This window comes from Perna viridis, chromosome 9 (assembly GCF_037379345.1).
Source record: "Perna viridis isolate PV_CMFRI_1.1 ecotype Kerala chromosome 9, ASM3737934v1, whole genome shotgun sequence".
Lineage (NCBI taxonomy): Eukaryota > Metazoa > Mollusca > Bivalvia > Mytilida > Mytilidae > Perna > Perna viridis.
In genome coordinates this window covers 223340-236022 of record NC_142453.1, presented here as the reverse complement: position 1 = coordinate 236022, position 12683 = coordinate 223340, and the positions used below count along the sequence as shown (strand labels likewise).

At 34.8% G+C, this 12683-nt stretch overlaps 1 protein-coding gene across 1 annotated transcript; it reads left to right on the top strand.

The window, feature by feature from the left end:
- Window positions 1-396: 396 nt before the first annotated feature.
- Window positions 397-11706, top strand: LOC148605986 (stromelysin-3-like). Its single transcript, XM_088546181.1, has 11 exons — window positions 397-539; window positions 2376-2464; window positions 3082-3248; window positions 4626-4701; window positions 5766-5911; window positions 6864-7106; window positions 7691-7840; window positions 8615-8785; window positions 9533-9666; window positions 10663-10814; window positions 11370-11706. Exons 1-11 carry the CDS (start codon window positions 417-419, stop codon window positions 11455-11457), a joined length of 1539 nt encoding a protein of 512 aa, XP_088402307.1. The 5' UTR covers window positions 397-416; the 3' UTR covers window positions 11458-11706.
- The last annotated feature ends 977 nt before the right edge of the window (window positions 11707-12683 follow it).

Below are 12683 nucleotides of genomic sequence, written 5' to 3'. Positions count from 1 at the left end.
AATATTGAATTCAATCCCGGAAGGTGACCAAGTGTTATGACAATCAATGGTACAGATAATCCGAGTATAATGACTGCTTTCCGAAACCACCATGACTTAATCTCGGGGCCATCAAGGGGCACATTCCATAGCAGTACATCTTATACTATTTCGTGTGTTTTTATTTTACTTATCGTTTATTATTCTAGTTTAGAGGAAGCCTAGGTGTCTTCTTATGTCTTAATACTGATATAATAATAAGAATCATAATAAAACAGTAAGGTCTCCATTATGCAGTTATCAATCCCCCTTTGAGTATCCTGTCGATACGATGAAGTCATGTTTAAGTGGTCAGTCCTTATTGCGCAAGTTGAGGTTACATTTCTGCTTTATATAACACTGGATTTTCTCATTGATGTTAAAGGCACATGTAAAACATGATGTGGAAACTAGTGATATGTTTATTTTTATGTTCGAGTTTACGAGCTTTCAACATACACAAAGGAATACACATCAGAGCAGCAAATAATCTATCCAATGATGATTTACTGAAAATTGATGTAAAGTATTTTTTTGATATACTGTAGGAACCATTATCATTGTACTAATAATGATTACTAATTTAAATCAGTGCGGAGTACAAGTAAGTTAGATATAACGAGAATAAGTATGGTAAATTCGAATATGTCAGAGACCCCACCAGACTGGAATATTGTGAGTTGTAGGTTGAATTTTCATAAGCGAAAACCATGGATTTTTTCTTAACACGTTTACGGGATACAGTCAGGCGCGTAGCTGCCGTTAGGCAAAAAAGCTTTTGCCTGCACTTACTTTTGCCAATTTTTTTGTTTTTTTGGAGATAAAATACATCCAGGAGAGGCATAAATGATGCTCTAAAACGCTATCTCCGCGGAGCTTGGGGGGGGGGCTTCGCCCCCTTGGACTTGCTGGGGGCCTTGAGCGGTCCCCAGACCCCCTGCCGTAATTTTGCCTACACTTCAATTTGGCCTCAGCTACGCGCCTGACTGTACCTTTGTGTTCTCTCGCCTAAATATAGCTGAAATACTGCTGCTCGGGCGTTAAAATCCAACAATCCATCAATCCTTTGTGTTCTCTGTAACTCAAAATGTAGTATACATTCATTATTTAAACTTTGTACTGTGATCTACGTATTGAAGATGCGCACCTTTTTTTTTTTTTTTAGAAATATGACATATGTATTCTTTTCTTTCTAGCATGTAAACTTTGCCATTTTTAGCTCACAATGTGAGCTATTGCCATTACTTGGTGTCCGTCGTCGTCGTTAAAAATTATACAAAACTCTTCTCCTCTGAAACTACTCGACTAATTAGAACCAAACTTGGCATGGATGTTTTTTTAGGTATCCTGCACAGAACTGAGTAGAACATAGGGGTGAGACAGTAGTTTTTCACATATATCTCCAAAAACCGTTAGCTAAATTCTGACGGGATGAAAGTGTTTGGTATGATGAGATCTATCTCTGGTAAAACTTTGGTTTCAATTTATTAAGCCATGTTGGAATTATTGTCCTTTTCAACAATTTTTGCTATTTTTAATATTGTTTCTTTCAAAAATTTTCTTCTCTGACACTACTTGGCCAATTGAAATCAAACTCGGTATGAATGTTCCTTGGTGTATCCTGCATAACTGATGTGGGGATTTTAGATCCGTCAAAAACATGACTGTCGTTACTAAAAATAGAACATGGGGTCAGACAGTAGTCTTTTGCATATATCTCCAAAACCGTTAGGTTCAGCCAAATTCTTTCAATAGCTTAAATGATCCTTATTATTAGGACTACACAAGTCTCCAGGAATAAAAGTTGTCAGACGACTCCTTGTAAGAGGTATTGCCCTTGAAAGGGGAAAAATGACGGGTTTATTTACAGTTTTCAGTCAACATTTTGAAAACTATGATAGATTAAAAAAACTTTCAATTGTTGAAATTAACCTTATGATAAGTCCTACCAAAGACGTCTGGACTCAAAATTGTTGGACATCTTCTTGTTAAATTTATTGCCTTTCAAAGGCAAAATTCAATCAAGTGAGCGATTCAGGCTTCTGGGAGCCTCTTTTTTTGTCACTTTATTTTGTAGACGGTATTTACTTAGTGTAATATGTGCGAATGTAATTCATAAAGTATATTACAATATCATTCAAACTTTGTACAGTGTAGATATACACATTAAAATTGGTAAGTCTATAATTAATATTTAAGTATTTCCAAACCGGGTATAGTTCTATGTAATATGTTAACACTAACAGAAAAATCTGTCAAATACTGAAATGGTGAGGTTAATACATATACATATCCTATTGTTATCTACTTGATATCGTACAGGAATAATTTCAAACGTTTGCCTTTTATCTTTACAGCAATATCTCAGAAAGTACGGATATCTTATCGATCATATGCCGGATTCTCAAGTACTAGCTTCAACAGAAGATAGAAAATACGCATTACAGTATGTATTCCGTAGGTGGATCCTGGGATGGGAAAGGGAGGGGGGTGCTATCACCTTATGCTCGAAAGTTTATAAAAAAAATGGAAATTGAAGTCATTAAGGCACGCACCCACTTTTAGACAGTTGGCAGCCCTACCCTTATCGGAATTTTTGGATTTACCTACATATTCTACCTAGTATTATATAATCACTTTGTAGGTCTCAATTTTATTATAATTATAGCTTTTGTCTGTCCATAAAACTAACCTGCAAAGTAATGACAGGCTATTCTTCGTGAGAATTAAGTGCGTTCTATAATAATTTATAAAGTGTTACCATACAAATATAGTAAAGCATAAAGTATGTATTAAGATGAAATACACGAATTAAATATACAAATAAATCTACTTTTATATTCATCATCCCCTAAGTTGACTTTGTTCAAACGTAATTTGACATGACCAATAAGAGAATAAGAACTTTAAGTGAAGTGTGGGCCATATTCTGTTTTGTAGGCAGAAAGAGGGGTGTCTTGTATTATATTTTAACTACTTGGAGAGACGTCTCATGAACCATTCGTTCAATTCTTTGTTCTATTACTGCCAATCATTAGTAAACAGGATCATATTGTTTTCTAGATTCTTTCAAAACTACAACAAGTTGCCGGTAACAGGAACATACGATGAAGCCACGGCTAGGTTATTTGCCAAGGAACGATGCGGATGTCCAGACGTCATGCCCGTCAAAAATGATGAGGAATGGTCAAAGAAAACTAATCCTCCGAAGCCTGTTGAATTTAACCTAGGTAATGAATCAACCTATCTGAGTATCTAAGTATCATAACCCGACACCCATCTATTTCGGTTATTTACAATATACCGACACCTGCAGTCTTTCCATTATCTTAAGCAGACGCTCATCTATTTCGGCTTTTAAAATATTCCGATAGTCGACTTTTTCAGTTTCTTAATCCGACTGCCGAGTATTCCAGTATAAATACGACACCCAAATATCAATTCAATAGCCGGCAATTTTGTCAGTCCAAAAATTCAATATGTTAATTGATAGCGTCAGCATGCAAGTATAGTATGTATTTAGACGAATTTTTATTAAAATTTATATAATTAACATCAAAATCAATATTAGTCTCGATCACATTATTGTTGCTATATTATTACCGGATTATATTCATTTCCAATATGGCGGGTGCCGCTTGCGGAGTAGGACGGGACACCTGTTGTCACTCCCGGATTTTGTGGGAGTTCATATGGCTAATTTTTTGTGTGACAGTTTTGATTTCTTTAGCTTCAAATTTTATGCGTAAACTTTTTATTCGGTTCGCTACATGGTGTATGTAGGTCATCTCTGTTTAATGTGCCCTTAAGGCCGTGTTTTTGGATTTTGACGTATTTGAATCATCTAAACTGCTGACGTTTCGGTCTTCTTTTTGTCGATATAAGATACGACAGTATAAACCTAGATTATTTTAAATACATATTGTTGATAACTAGGTATATGCCATTGTTAAACAGGGATAATGATATATACTCAAAACAAGCTACATTTGAAATACATATACCAAATAGTAAATAGTAGTCCAAAACAATGTACTGAAATTATAAATAGTCCAAAACGTGTAATGTACTGAAATTATTATCAAATAGTCCAAAACAATGTACTGAAATCATTAATAGTCCAAAACGTGTAATGTACTGAAATTATTATCAAATAGTCCAAAACAATGTACTGAAATCATTAATAGTCCAAAACGTGTAATGTACTGAAATTATTATCAAATAGTCCAAAACAATGTACTGAAATCATTAATAGTCCAAAACGTGTAATGTACTGAAATTATTATCAAATAGTCCAAAACAATGTACTGAAATCATTAATAGTCCAAAACGTGTAATGTACTGAAATTATTATTAAATAGTCCAAAACAATGTACTGAAATCATTAATAGTCCAAAACGTGTAATGTACTGAAATTATTATCAAATAGTCCAAAACAGTGTACTGAAATTATTATCAAATAGTCCAAAACAGTGCACTGAAATTATTATCAAAAACGTACTTTAAATAGTAGTCCAAAACGTGTAATGTACTGAAATTATTATCAAAAAACGTACTTGACGTATTTTTTGATATATTATACATATTGATTTCTACTTGATTTTTAGGAACGAAATGGGATAATAACAGATTAACATGGAGGTTGAATTCGTTCAGCAGAAAAATATCCCAACGTCAAGTTAGGTAAAATATCATACAATATACATATAATAAGCATCTCTAACAAATATAAACTGGTTTCTGGTAATTTGTTTTACCCTTTTTTAATCAAAGTTGATTTTTTAAGCCGACATTATTGATACATAACACAGGCCGAGAGAATATCATTAAGTAGTTTATAACTTTATGCACGAAGTTGTTGATGACTAATTAAATAGTAAAAAAAACATACTGGTTGGCCCTTACAAAAATCTAAAATTGATTTAACCAAATTAAAACAGCATGAAAATTTAATTAATAAAAAAAACCGAATCAATCCATGTCGTATAATCGAAATTGGCTAGCATTTTTGACGGATGGACGGAACGAAAAAAAAGAGCAGACAGACGAACGAGGATCACTTTATTCACTCGAGGGTATAAAAGACAGAATGGTACAGAATGGCTAAAGGTAGTTGACTTATGTCGTAACATCCGTTTCAAATTAATAGTCCCGTAACATGTATATATTACCATCCATAACGAGGAAATGTATTACATGCAGCATTTTTCAGTTTTCATTTTAGCATCTTTATCTTAGTATTTTTTTTAAATGTTTATTTCCATCATTTGATCACCATTTATATTTTGTCTACGACTTGAGTTAATCTTCAACACCTTTTCCGTCATTGACTGACTTTCTCCATCGATACATCCAATCACTAACAAAATTCCTTATCCAACATCTTCATCGCTAACTGAATTTCGGAATCACCACTCTCACTAAAGTATGTTTCGCTCTTTTCAATTACTGAATTAAGTCTATCCTGCAATTTTAAATTTTTTTGAAGTGATTGGCACTAGTTTGCTCTCCTGACAATACATATGTTCGCTTTGCTCACTGAAAGTTAGAAAGCCGTAACGCGTTTTACATGGTGCCATCGCTTAGTCTGATTTCCAGTTAAAATTTTATGTGATGCTCTTAATTCCAAATAAAATAAAAACGTTTTTTGAGATAAAAGAATGAAAATCATTCTCAACTCAGGTAGATCCCATGTAAGATGTACAGCGCTTAACTTTATGAACCTGATTTATGATATTATATTGTAGGGCGGAGACGAGACGAGCTTTTGATTTGTGGAGTAAGAATGCAAACCTTCAATTCACAGAACGCCAATCCGGAGATGTGGATATTTTGATTGACTTTGCAACACGAGTCCATGGAGACGGAAATCAAAATGCTTTTGATGGCCCTGGTAATTGTTTTGATAGTAACTAATGTCGTTCGAAAAAAAAATACACATGGTGAGACAAAATTTGGTCGGATCGAACTGAGACTGTCAATTGACGGCGATAAAAGTCTAGAATACATTTGAAGTAAGACTTAGAAAATGAGGAGAGGTTCTGGAAAACTGATTTATCAAATAATGATATGATTGACCTACAATTAAAGATTTGTAACAAAATATACCAGCTATGTTTACATATATTAATCTACTAAATTAAATAGAATAATCACTCGGTCTTGTCAGTTCAATATTAACAACAAAAGCAACTCAGCAATTAAGCAAACTTACGGTTATATGGTAAATAAATCATGCTCCAGTCGACAGTTATACTTACAATCCACAAAATCGACTTTATCATATACATGTACAATGTCATCTGAATTTAATTACCTACCTGTCCCAGCTGCACGTTCATACATAATGCATCTATACTGGTAAGATATAAGATCTCGTCGTTTTCAAGACTGAAGCAGTTCTCGCCAATCTGCTCACCAAAATTTCATTCCTCAATGAAAATCGTTGTATGATAGCTCATTTTGCAGAGCAATTATAAACAATCTGGTAAACGTTATTTTCTTAAATTATGGACACGAACTTGATTCACAAGAGAGGTCAAGAATTCAGGTTGGCGAGAATTACGTGCTGGTGAGAACTAATTGACCTGTATGTTTCATTATAATGACACATAAACACGTTTATGCTATATTTCTATAAACGGAACGAGTCCTAGCCCATGCCTTCTTTTCTCCGTTTGGTGACGGAATGTTTATGTTATATTTCTATAGGACGAGTCCTAGCCCACGCCTTCTTTCCTCCGTTTGGTGACGGAATGTTTATATTATATTTCTACAGGACGAGTCCTAGCCCACGCCTTCTTTCCTCCGTTTGGTGACGGAATGTTTATGTTATATTTCTACAGGACGAGTCCTAGCCCACGCATTCTTTCCTCCGTTTGGTGACACTCACTTTGACGATGACGAAGCCTGGGTAGTCAACAGAACTGGGACTGACTTCTTCACTGTAGCTGCTCACGAGTTTGGTCACGCCTTAGGATTAGGACATTCCGAGATCAACGCTGCTTTGATGGCACCTTTTTACTCGGGATACCAGCCAGGCCGTGGTCTTCACCCTGACGATATTGCCGGTATACAGGCTTTGTACGGTAAGAGAATCTCTGTTAAAAACGCTGTCTTCACCCTGGAATTTCTGTTAATCACACGGTCTTCACTCTGATGATGGTAAGGATATTGCCGATACGCAAGCTTTGTTAAGAGTAAGTTTATATATGTAGACTGTTGTTGTTGTCCGTTGTTACAAACATAATGTTACTTCTCGCCCCATCAGGGTAACTTCTAAACTTGAAACTGTTGCTTTATCCAAAACTTGAAAATTGCGACGTATTATTTGATGTTTTAAACCACGTAGAACACATGTTTACAAAAACACAAAAACAAAAAACAAAAAACAATACTATTTTCACGTATGAAATCTCCTGGACAACATATTATTATCGTGATTTTTAACTAAATTTACGTCAAGAATATCTTCGGCATCTTTACATGCATGTTGATCATAAACATATATATATTTTACATTTTGTTCCTATGAGGTAGGTTCGGGCATGGTATTAAAAAAGACGCTATCAGTCTGTATAAATTTGTTTTTATAAAAAAAAAAGACCTACGATCAAGTGTACTATCTCAGACATTGGGGTAACTAGCTGTTAACACTGATATCCTATTACAGGCGCACCCCAGACACAGACAGCGCCGCCACCTACCACACCTAGAACAACAGTACGTCCCCCGAGAACAACCAGGGCTCCAGTTAACCCTCCTACTACTCCTGGGCAAAGACCTTACTACTGTACAGTTCAGTTTAATGCAATCATACAAGGTAAGAGAGGGCTATAAGTCAAGATGCTCAGTGTACATGGTCATACAAAGGAAAACTATGACCCGTTGAATAAATCAGTTTTCATGGAGCTGATGGATACACCATAACAATCCACGAGTTCATGATGACGACCATAAAACTTCTGTAATGGATTTTGTCCAAATACAGGAAAATATAGGAACTTTAAAAAAAGAGGAAAATATAGGAGACTTGACAGCCTGCGTGTCATAGTTTTCCTGTCCTCTTTCGTCTACCCTGGACTCCGTGTTGCTCATTTACTTTTGTTACTTTGTGTGTATTAGTTTAATTATTCTATGTTCTTTGTTGTGTTTGTCTGTTTTCCAGATCGGGTCTTTGTCCCTGGATTACATTCTTTTGATTTCCGCTATAAACTTGGTTCCCTTGATTACTCTTAAACAAACAATAGTTGTATCTAAGGTTATACTGGGTTACTTCCATCTCATTAACTGGTACTAGTGCTGCGATATATTTCTTTGGTTGTATTCAGTGTCTTCAGCACAAGATGATGGCTGGAAAGCTACTTTATGACTTACTGGAGTATGGAGGAATTAAAATCTCTTAGTGTGCCTACGTGTTTCTTACAATTCTCAACCCTCTTAAAAATTTCTCCAGAAATATTATAAGAACTACATGTAGGACAGGAGCCAGGCAAATGTTTTTTTTTTTAATTGCATGGCCACATAATTTGAACATGTTCTGTGAAACCAGAAAACGACCTTCCAAAGAAATAGATACAACATTTTCTGTTTTCAGATTTCAATGGTGAATATTTAGCATTTGTTGGACGTTCCTATTTAATCCGAATGAATGCTGATGGCTTGGTAGGGATATACCGACAGAGCGCCAGATTAGGCCGTTTGGCTATCAGAACACCAGATGCTGCTTTCCAAGTCAGCAGTGGCAGTCTTATTATGGTATTAAGAGGTAAATTAGCAATGTAAACAAACGAAAAATATTATATTCTATGGCAAACATCGATAATAGTCGGTTCTAGACAAGCCCCCCCCCTCCAAAAAAAGAAAAAAGAAAAAAAATGAAGAATGCCCTTAAAGATATGAGTCATCCTTATTTTTTTTCGACCCCACTTTTATATATCTTGCTCTTCCTTTTCTATCCCGCTGAAACGAATGCACAAGACTGTATCTACGCTATAGATAATTTGAACACACTTTTGCTGCATTTATATTCCAAATTTTAAAATACGTAAAACACCGAGGCTTCATTCCTAGAATTGCACATGGTAGAACCTCTCGGTGATGGATTTGCCTTCCTCTTTTGATAGTTTTGGTTATGAGTACAACTAATATTGATTATGATTTTCCTATATACTGGATTTTAATGCTGCTGATGAGCGGTTACTCCTTGAAACACGTGTTCAGCATATCGAAATTAACAATATATAAAACTGGAATTTTTTGTATGTAAAGAATCAACCAAGAATGCAACACTAAACAAAGAAAAAAATTAACTCATTAAAATAAAACGTATTAAAACATGTATGACGTTTTTTTCCAATTATTTCAATCCTTTTCTAACTTGAAAATCTCTTCAATCTATCACTAATAAATGTCCTTAGAAACTAAACTTCTATTATATTGTAAGTTTTTTATATATAGGATAACAATAGGGAATCAGCCTAATTGGATGATACTTAAAATCTTATTATCATAGGTCAAAGGTTATATCGTTTTGACCGTTGGAGGAGGAGGGTGGGGTCCTCTTGGGTTAGAGGAGGAGGTGCAACAATGCCAGAACAAACAAGAGCAGCTATAGCCTTCAGCTCAAACGATGTCTCAGTCTTTGGAGTAAGTACATTAAAAAATAGGTATTTGCCCTTACATGATACATCATATACTTTCGCTTTCCTATGTTCAATGAATATTTGAATGTTACCTCCATTAACTGAATAAGTATACACAGTATAGCCGTCAGCTCAAATGGTCTCCGTTTTTGCAATCAGTATACATAATACAGCCTGCAGTACAAACGATGCCTCAATCTTTGGAGCAACAATATATCCTTCAGCCCAATGTACCAGGCTATGGAGTATTAAGTGAGCACAATACAACACATTTTGACCAGATAGTGTGTCTTATATGTATTGGTATATTCAGGGGTTGTTTTTTTTATCAAATAACATACAATTTAGGAAGGTTAGTCTTCTTCATGTCACAAGACGTATTTGAGTTAGTAATAATGGGAATGATCTAGTCAAATTTCTAGCATAGTTTATTGGGTTGTAAATACAGGATGCTAGTCATTTGGAACATCACAGTCAGCCATCTTGGTCTGTGGAAGTCCTAAACACGAATTATACGGGATTCGTTCACATCTTTTGCACTGGCATGAAATGGCTGAAATACCTTTACTTTATAGGAAACATAGATATTGCAGGGGTTAAAATTTACGTTCCAGAGAGGAAAGTTTCATATCAACGAATCACTTGATGGAAATTGAAAGTCCACAACAAAATGTTATTTATTGTTTAATGTCCAGGACCAAGGGAAATTGGCAAAGGTCCTATATCAGAAATTGGGGATCCCAGTCCTCGGACGACCACTTCTTTGAACACCTTGGTATCAGTTTCAGCTGGTAAACCATTAAGAGTAACTTTCTTGCCAAAGCATTGTCATACAGCTTGACACAATGCTAGTATATTTCCCCTTTTAACTGCTATAAGACTATAACCACTGCAGAAATGTTTCATATAGCATCCAGACTTAAGTAAAGAAGCATTAAATCCTTCCTATGTTGCTTATAGATGAACAATTGTTAATTAACATTGCATTTAAATTTGATAGTACAGTCAAGTATGGAAGATGAACCCTAACACAGGACAAGTGGTTTCTGGATCTCACAGATATATTTCTGATGAATTCCCAGGAGTACCAAATGGAATAGACGCTGCTGTTATAAAAGATTCAATGACAATTATGTTTTTTAAGGGACAAACGTAAGTCCTGACTCACCATTTAAGGTTGTTAGTGGTTATAACATACACATAAATAACTGTTATGGTGCAGAAAGTAATTTAAACCTGTTTATCAGCTCTGCTGAAATGCATGAAATTTTACTCAAACTTTCAATTAGAATTCAGTGTTTTTGTTGAACCTTTAATTCCTATTGGTATCAGCAATTGTACTATTGATTTGTTTGCCACTGTTTTGAAACTTACTCATTGTTCTGTTCCTGACTAACATCACCCCTATAAGGAATATATATACTTTACATGTCAAAGGAATATCTTTCAATTATGACAGGCATGTTTTCTCTTATGACAATGAAAAAGCTTTAAATTACACTATGAACATTTTTTATTAAAGGAATATCTTTCAATTTTGACAAATATTTTTCTTTTGACAAAGGAATACCTTATAATTATTACAGGATGAGGTATATTTTCTATTCTGACATATATCTTTTCTCAGAAAATATAAAATTTCTTTCCAATTATCTCTTCAAACAACAGAATATCTTCCCTTAATGACAATGAAATATCTTTTTTCAGGGTTTATAACTACAGTAGATCTGCTGGAAGAGTAGTCAGTACAGGAGACAAAGGGGAAGCTATGATGCCAAACAGATGTTCACTTTAATGTTATCAACATAAAAAACATGGCTTCTATTTTCATTCTAGGCTGCACTCAAATCACTGGCTTATGCTTTAGTTTATAAGAGTGTGAAGTGTTCTATGACTGTATGTATAGCCTCTTTGATTGTAAGAGCCTAAACCATCTTCTCACATCGTTTGATAAGCAATCAAATCATAACATGGATCTCTAAATCTCATTAAAATGTAGAAGATACATTGTTTTGTTTTTATCTTCAATAAAAATATTGTTTCACATTGTAGTTCATTGTTATCTGTGTAACTGCAAATATAACAAAACATTCACAAAAGTGCTTACATACTCAGCAGAATTAGATATGCAATAAAAATTCAAGTGGCCTATGTTTCATCAATGACTTGTTTCACTTCCACTTAATTAAACTACAACTGACAGTTACTAAAACTACAGAGTAGTGAAACTTCCCATGCACTCAGACTACAACTAACAGTTTACTGAAACTACAGAGAAGTGAAACTTCCCATGAACTCAAACTACAACTGACAGTTAGTAAAAGTATGGAGTAGTGAAACTCCAACTGAACTCAGACTACAACTGACAGTTACTAAAACTACAGAGTAGTGAAACTTCCCATGAACTCAGACTACAACTGACATTTCTAAAACTACAGAGAAGTGAAACTTCCTGTGAACTCAAACTACAACTGACAGTTACTAAAACTACAGAGTAGTTAAACTTCCCAAGAACTTGGACTACAACTGACAGTTACTAAAACTACAGAGTAGTGGAACTTCCCATGAACTCAAACTACAACTGACAATTACTAAAACTACAGAGTAGTGAAACTTCCCATGAACTCAGACTACAACTGACATTACTAAAACTACAGAGAAGTGAAACTTCCTGTGAACTCAAACTACAACTGACAGTTACTAAAACTACAGAGTAGTTAAACTTCTCAACTACTTGGACTACAACTGACAGTTACTAAAACTACAGAGTAGTGAAACTTCCCATGAACTCAGACTACAACTAACAGTTTACTGAAACTACAGAGAAGTGAAACTTCCCATGAACTCAAACTACAACTGACAGTTAGTAAAAGTAGGAGTAGTGAAACTCCAACTGAACTCAGACTACAACTGACAGTTACTAAAACTACAGAGTAGTGAAACTTCCCATGAACTCAGACTACAACTGACATTACTAAAACTACAGAGAAGTGACACTTCCTGTGAACTCAAACTACAACT

What these genes read in the sequence shown, in the direction of transcription:
- LOC148605986 (XM_088546181.1), top strand. Translation starts at nt 417, where the DNA reads ATGATGTGGAAACTAGTGATATGTTTATTTTTATGTTCGAGTTTACGA. An exon ending in GTTTAATGCAATCATACAAG is followed by an intron (nt 7,841 to 8,614) that starts GTAAGAGAGGGC and finishes TTCTGTTTTCAG; the next exon opens with ATTTCAATGGTGAATATTTA. An exon ending in ATGTTTTTTAAGGGACAAAC is followed by an intron (nt 10,815 to 11,369) that starts GTAAGTCCTGAC and finishes ATCTTTTTTCAG; the next exon opens with GGTTTATAACTACAGTAGAT.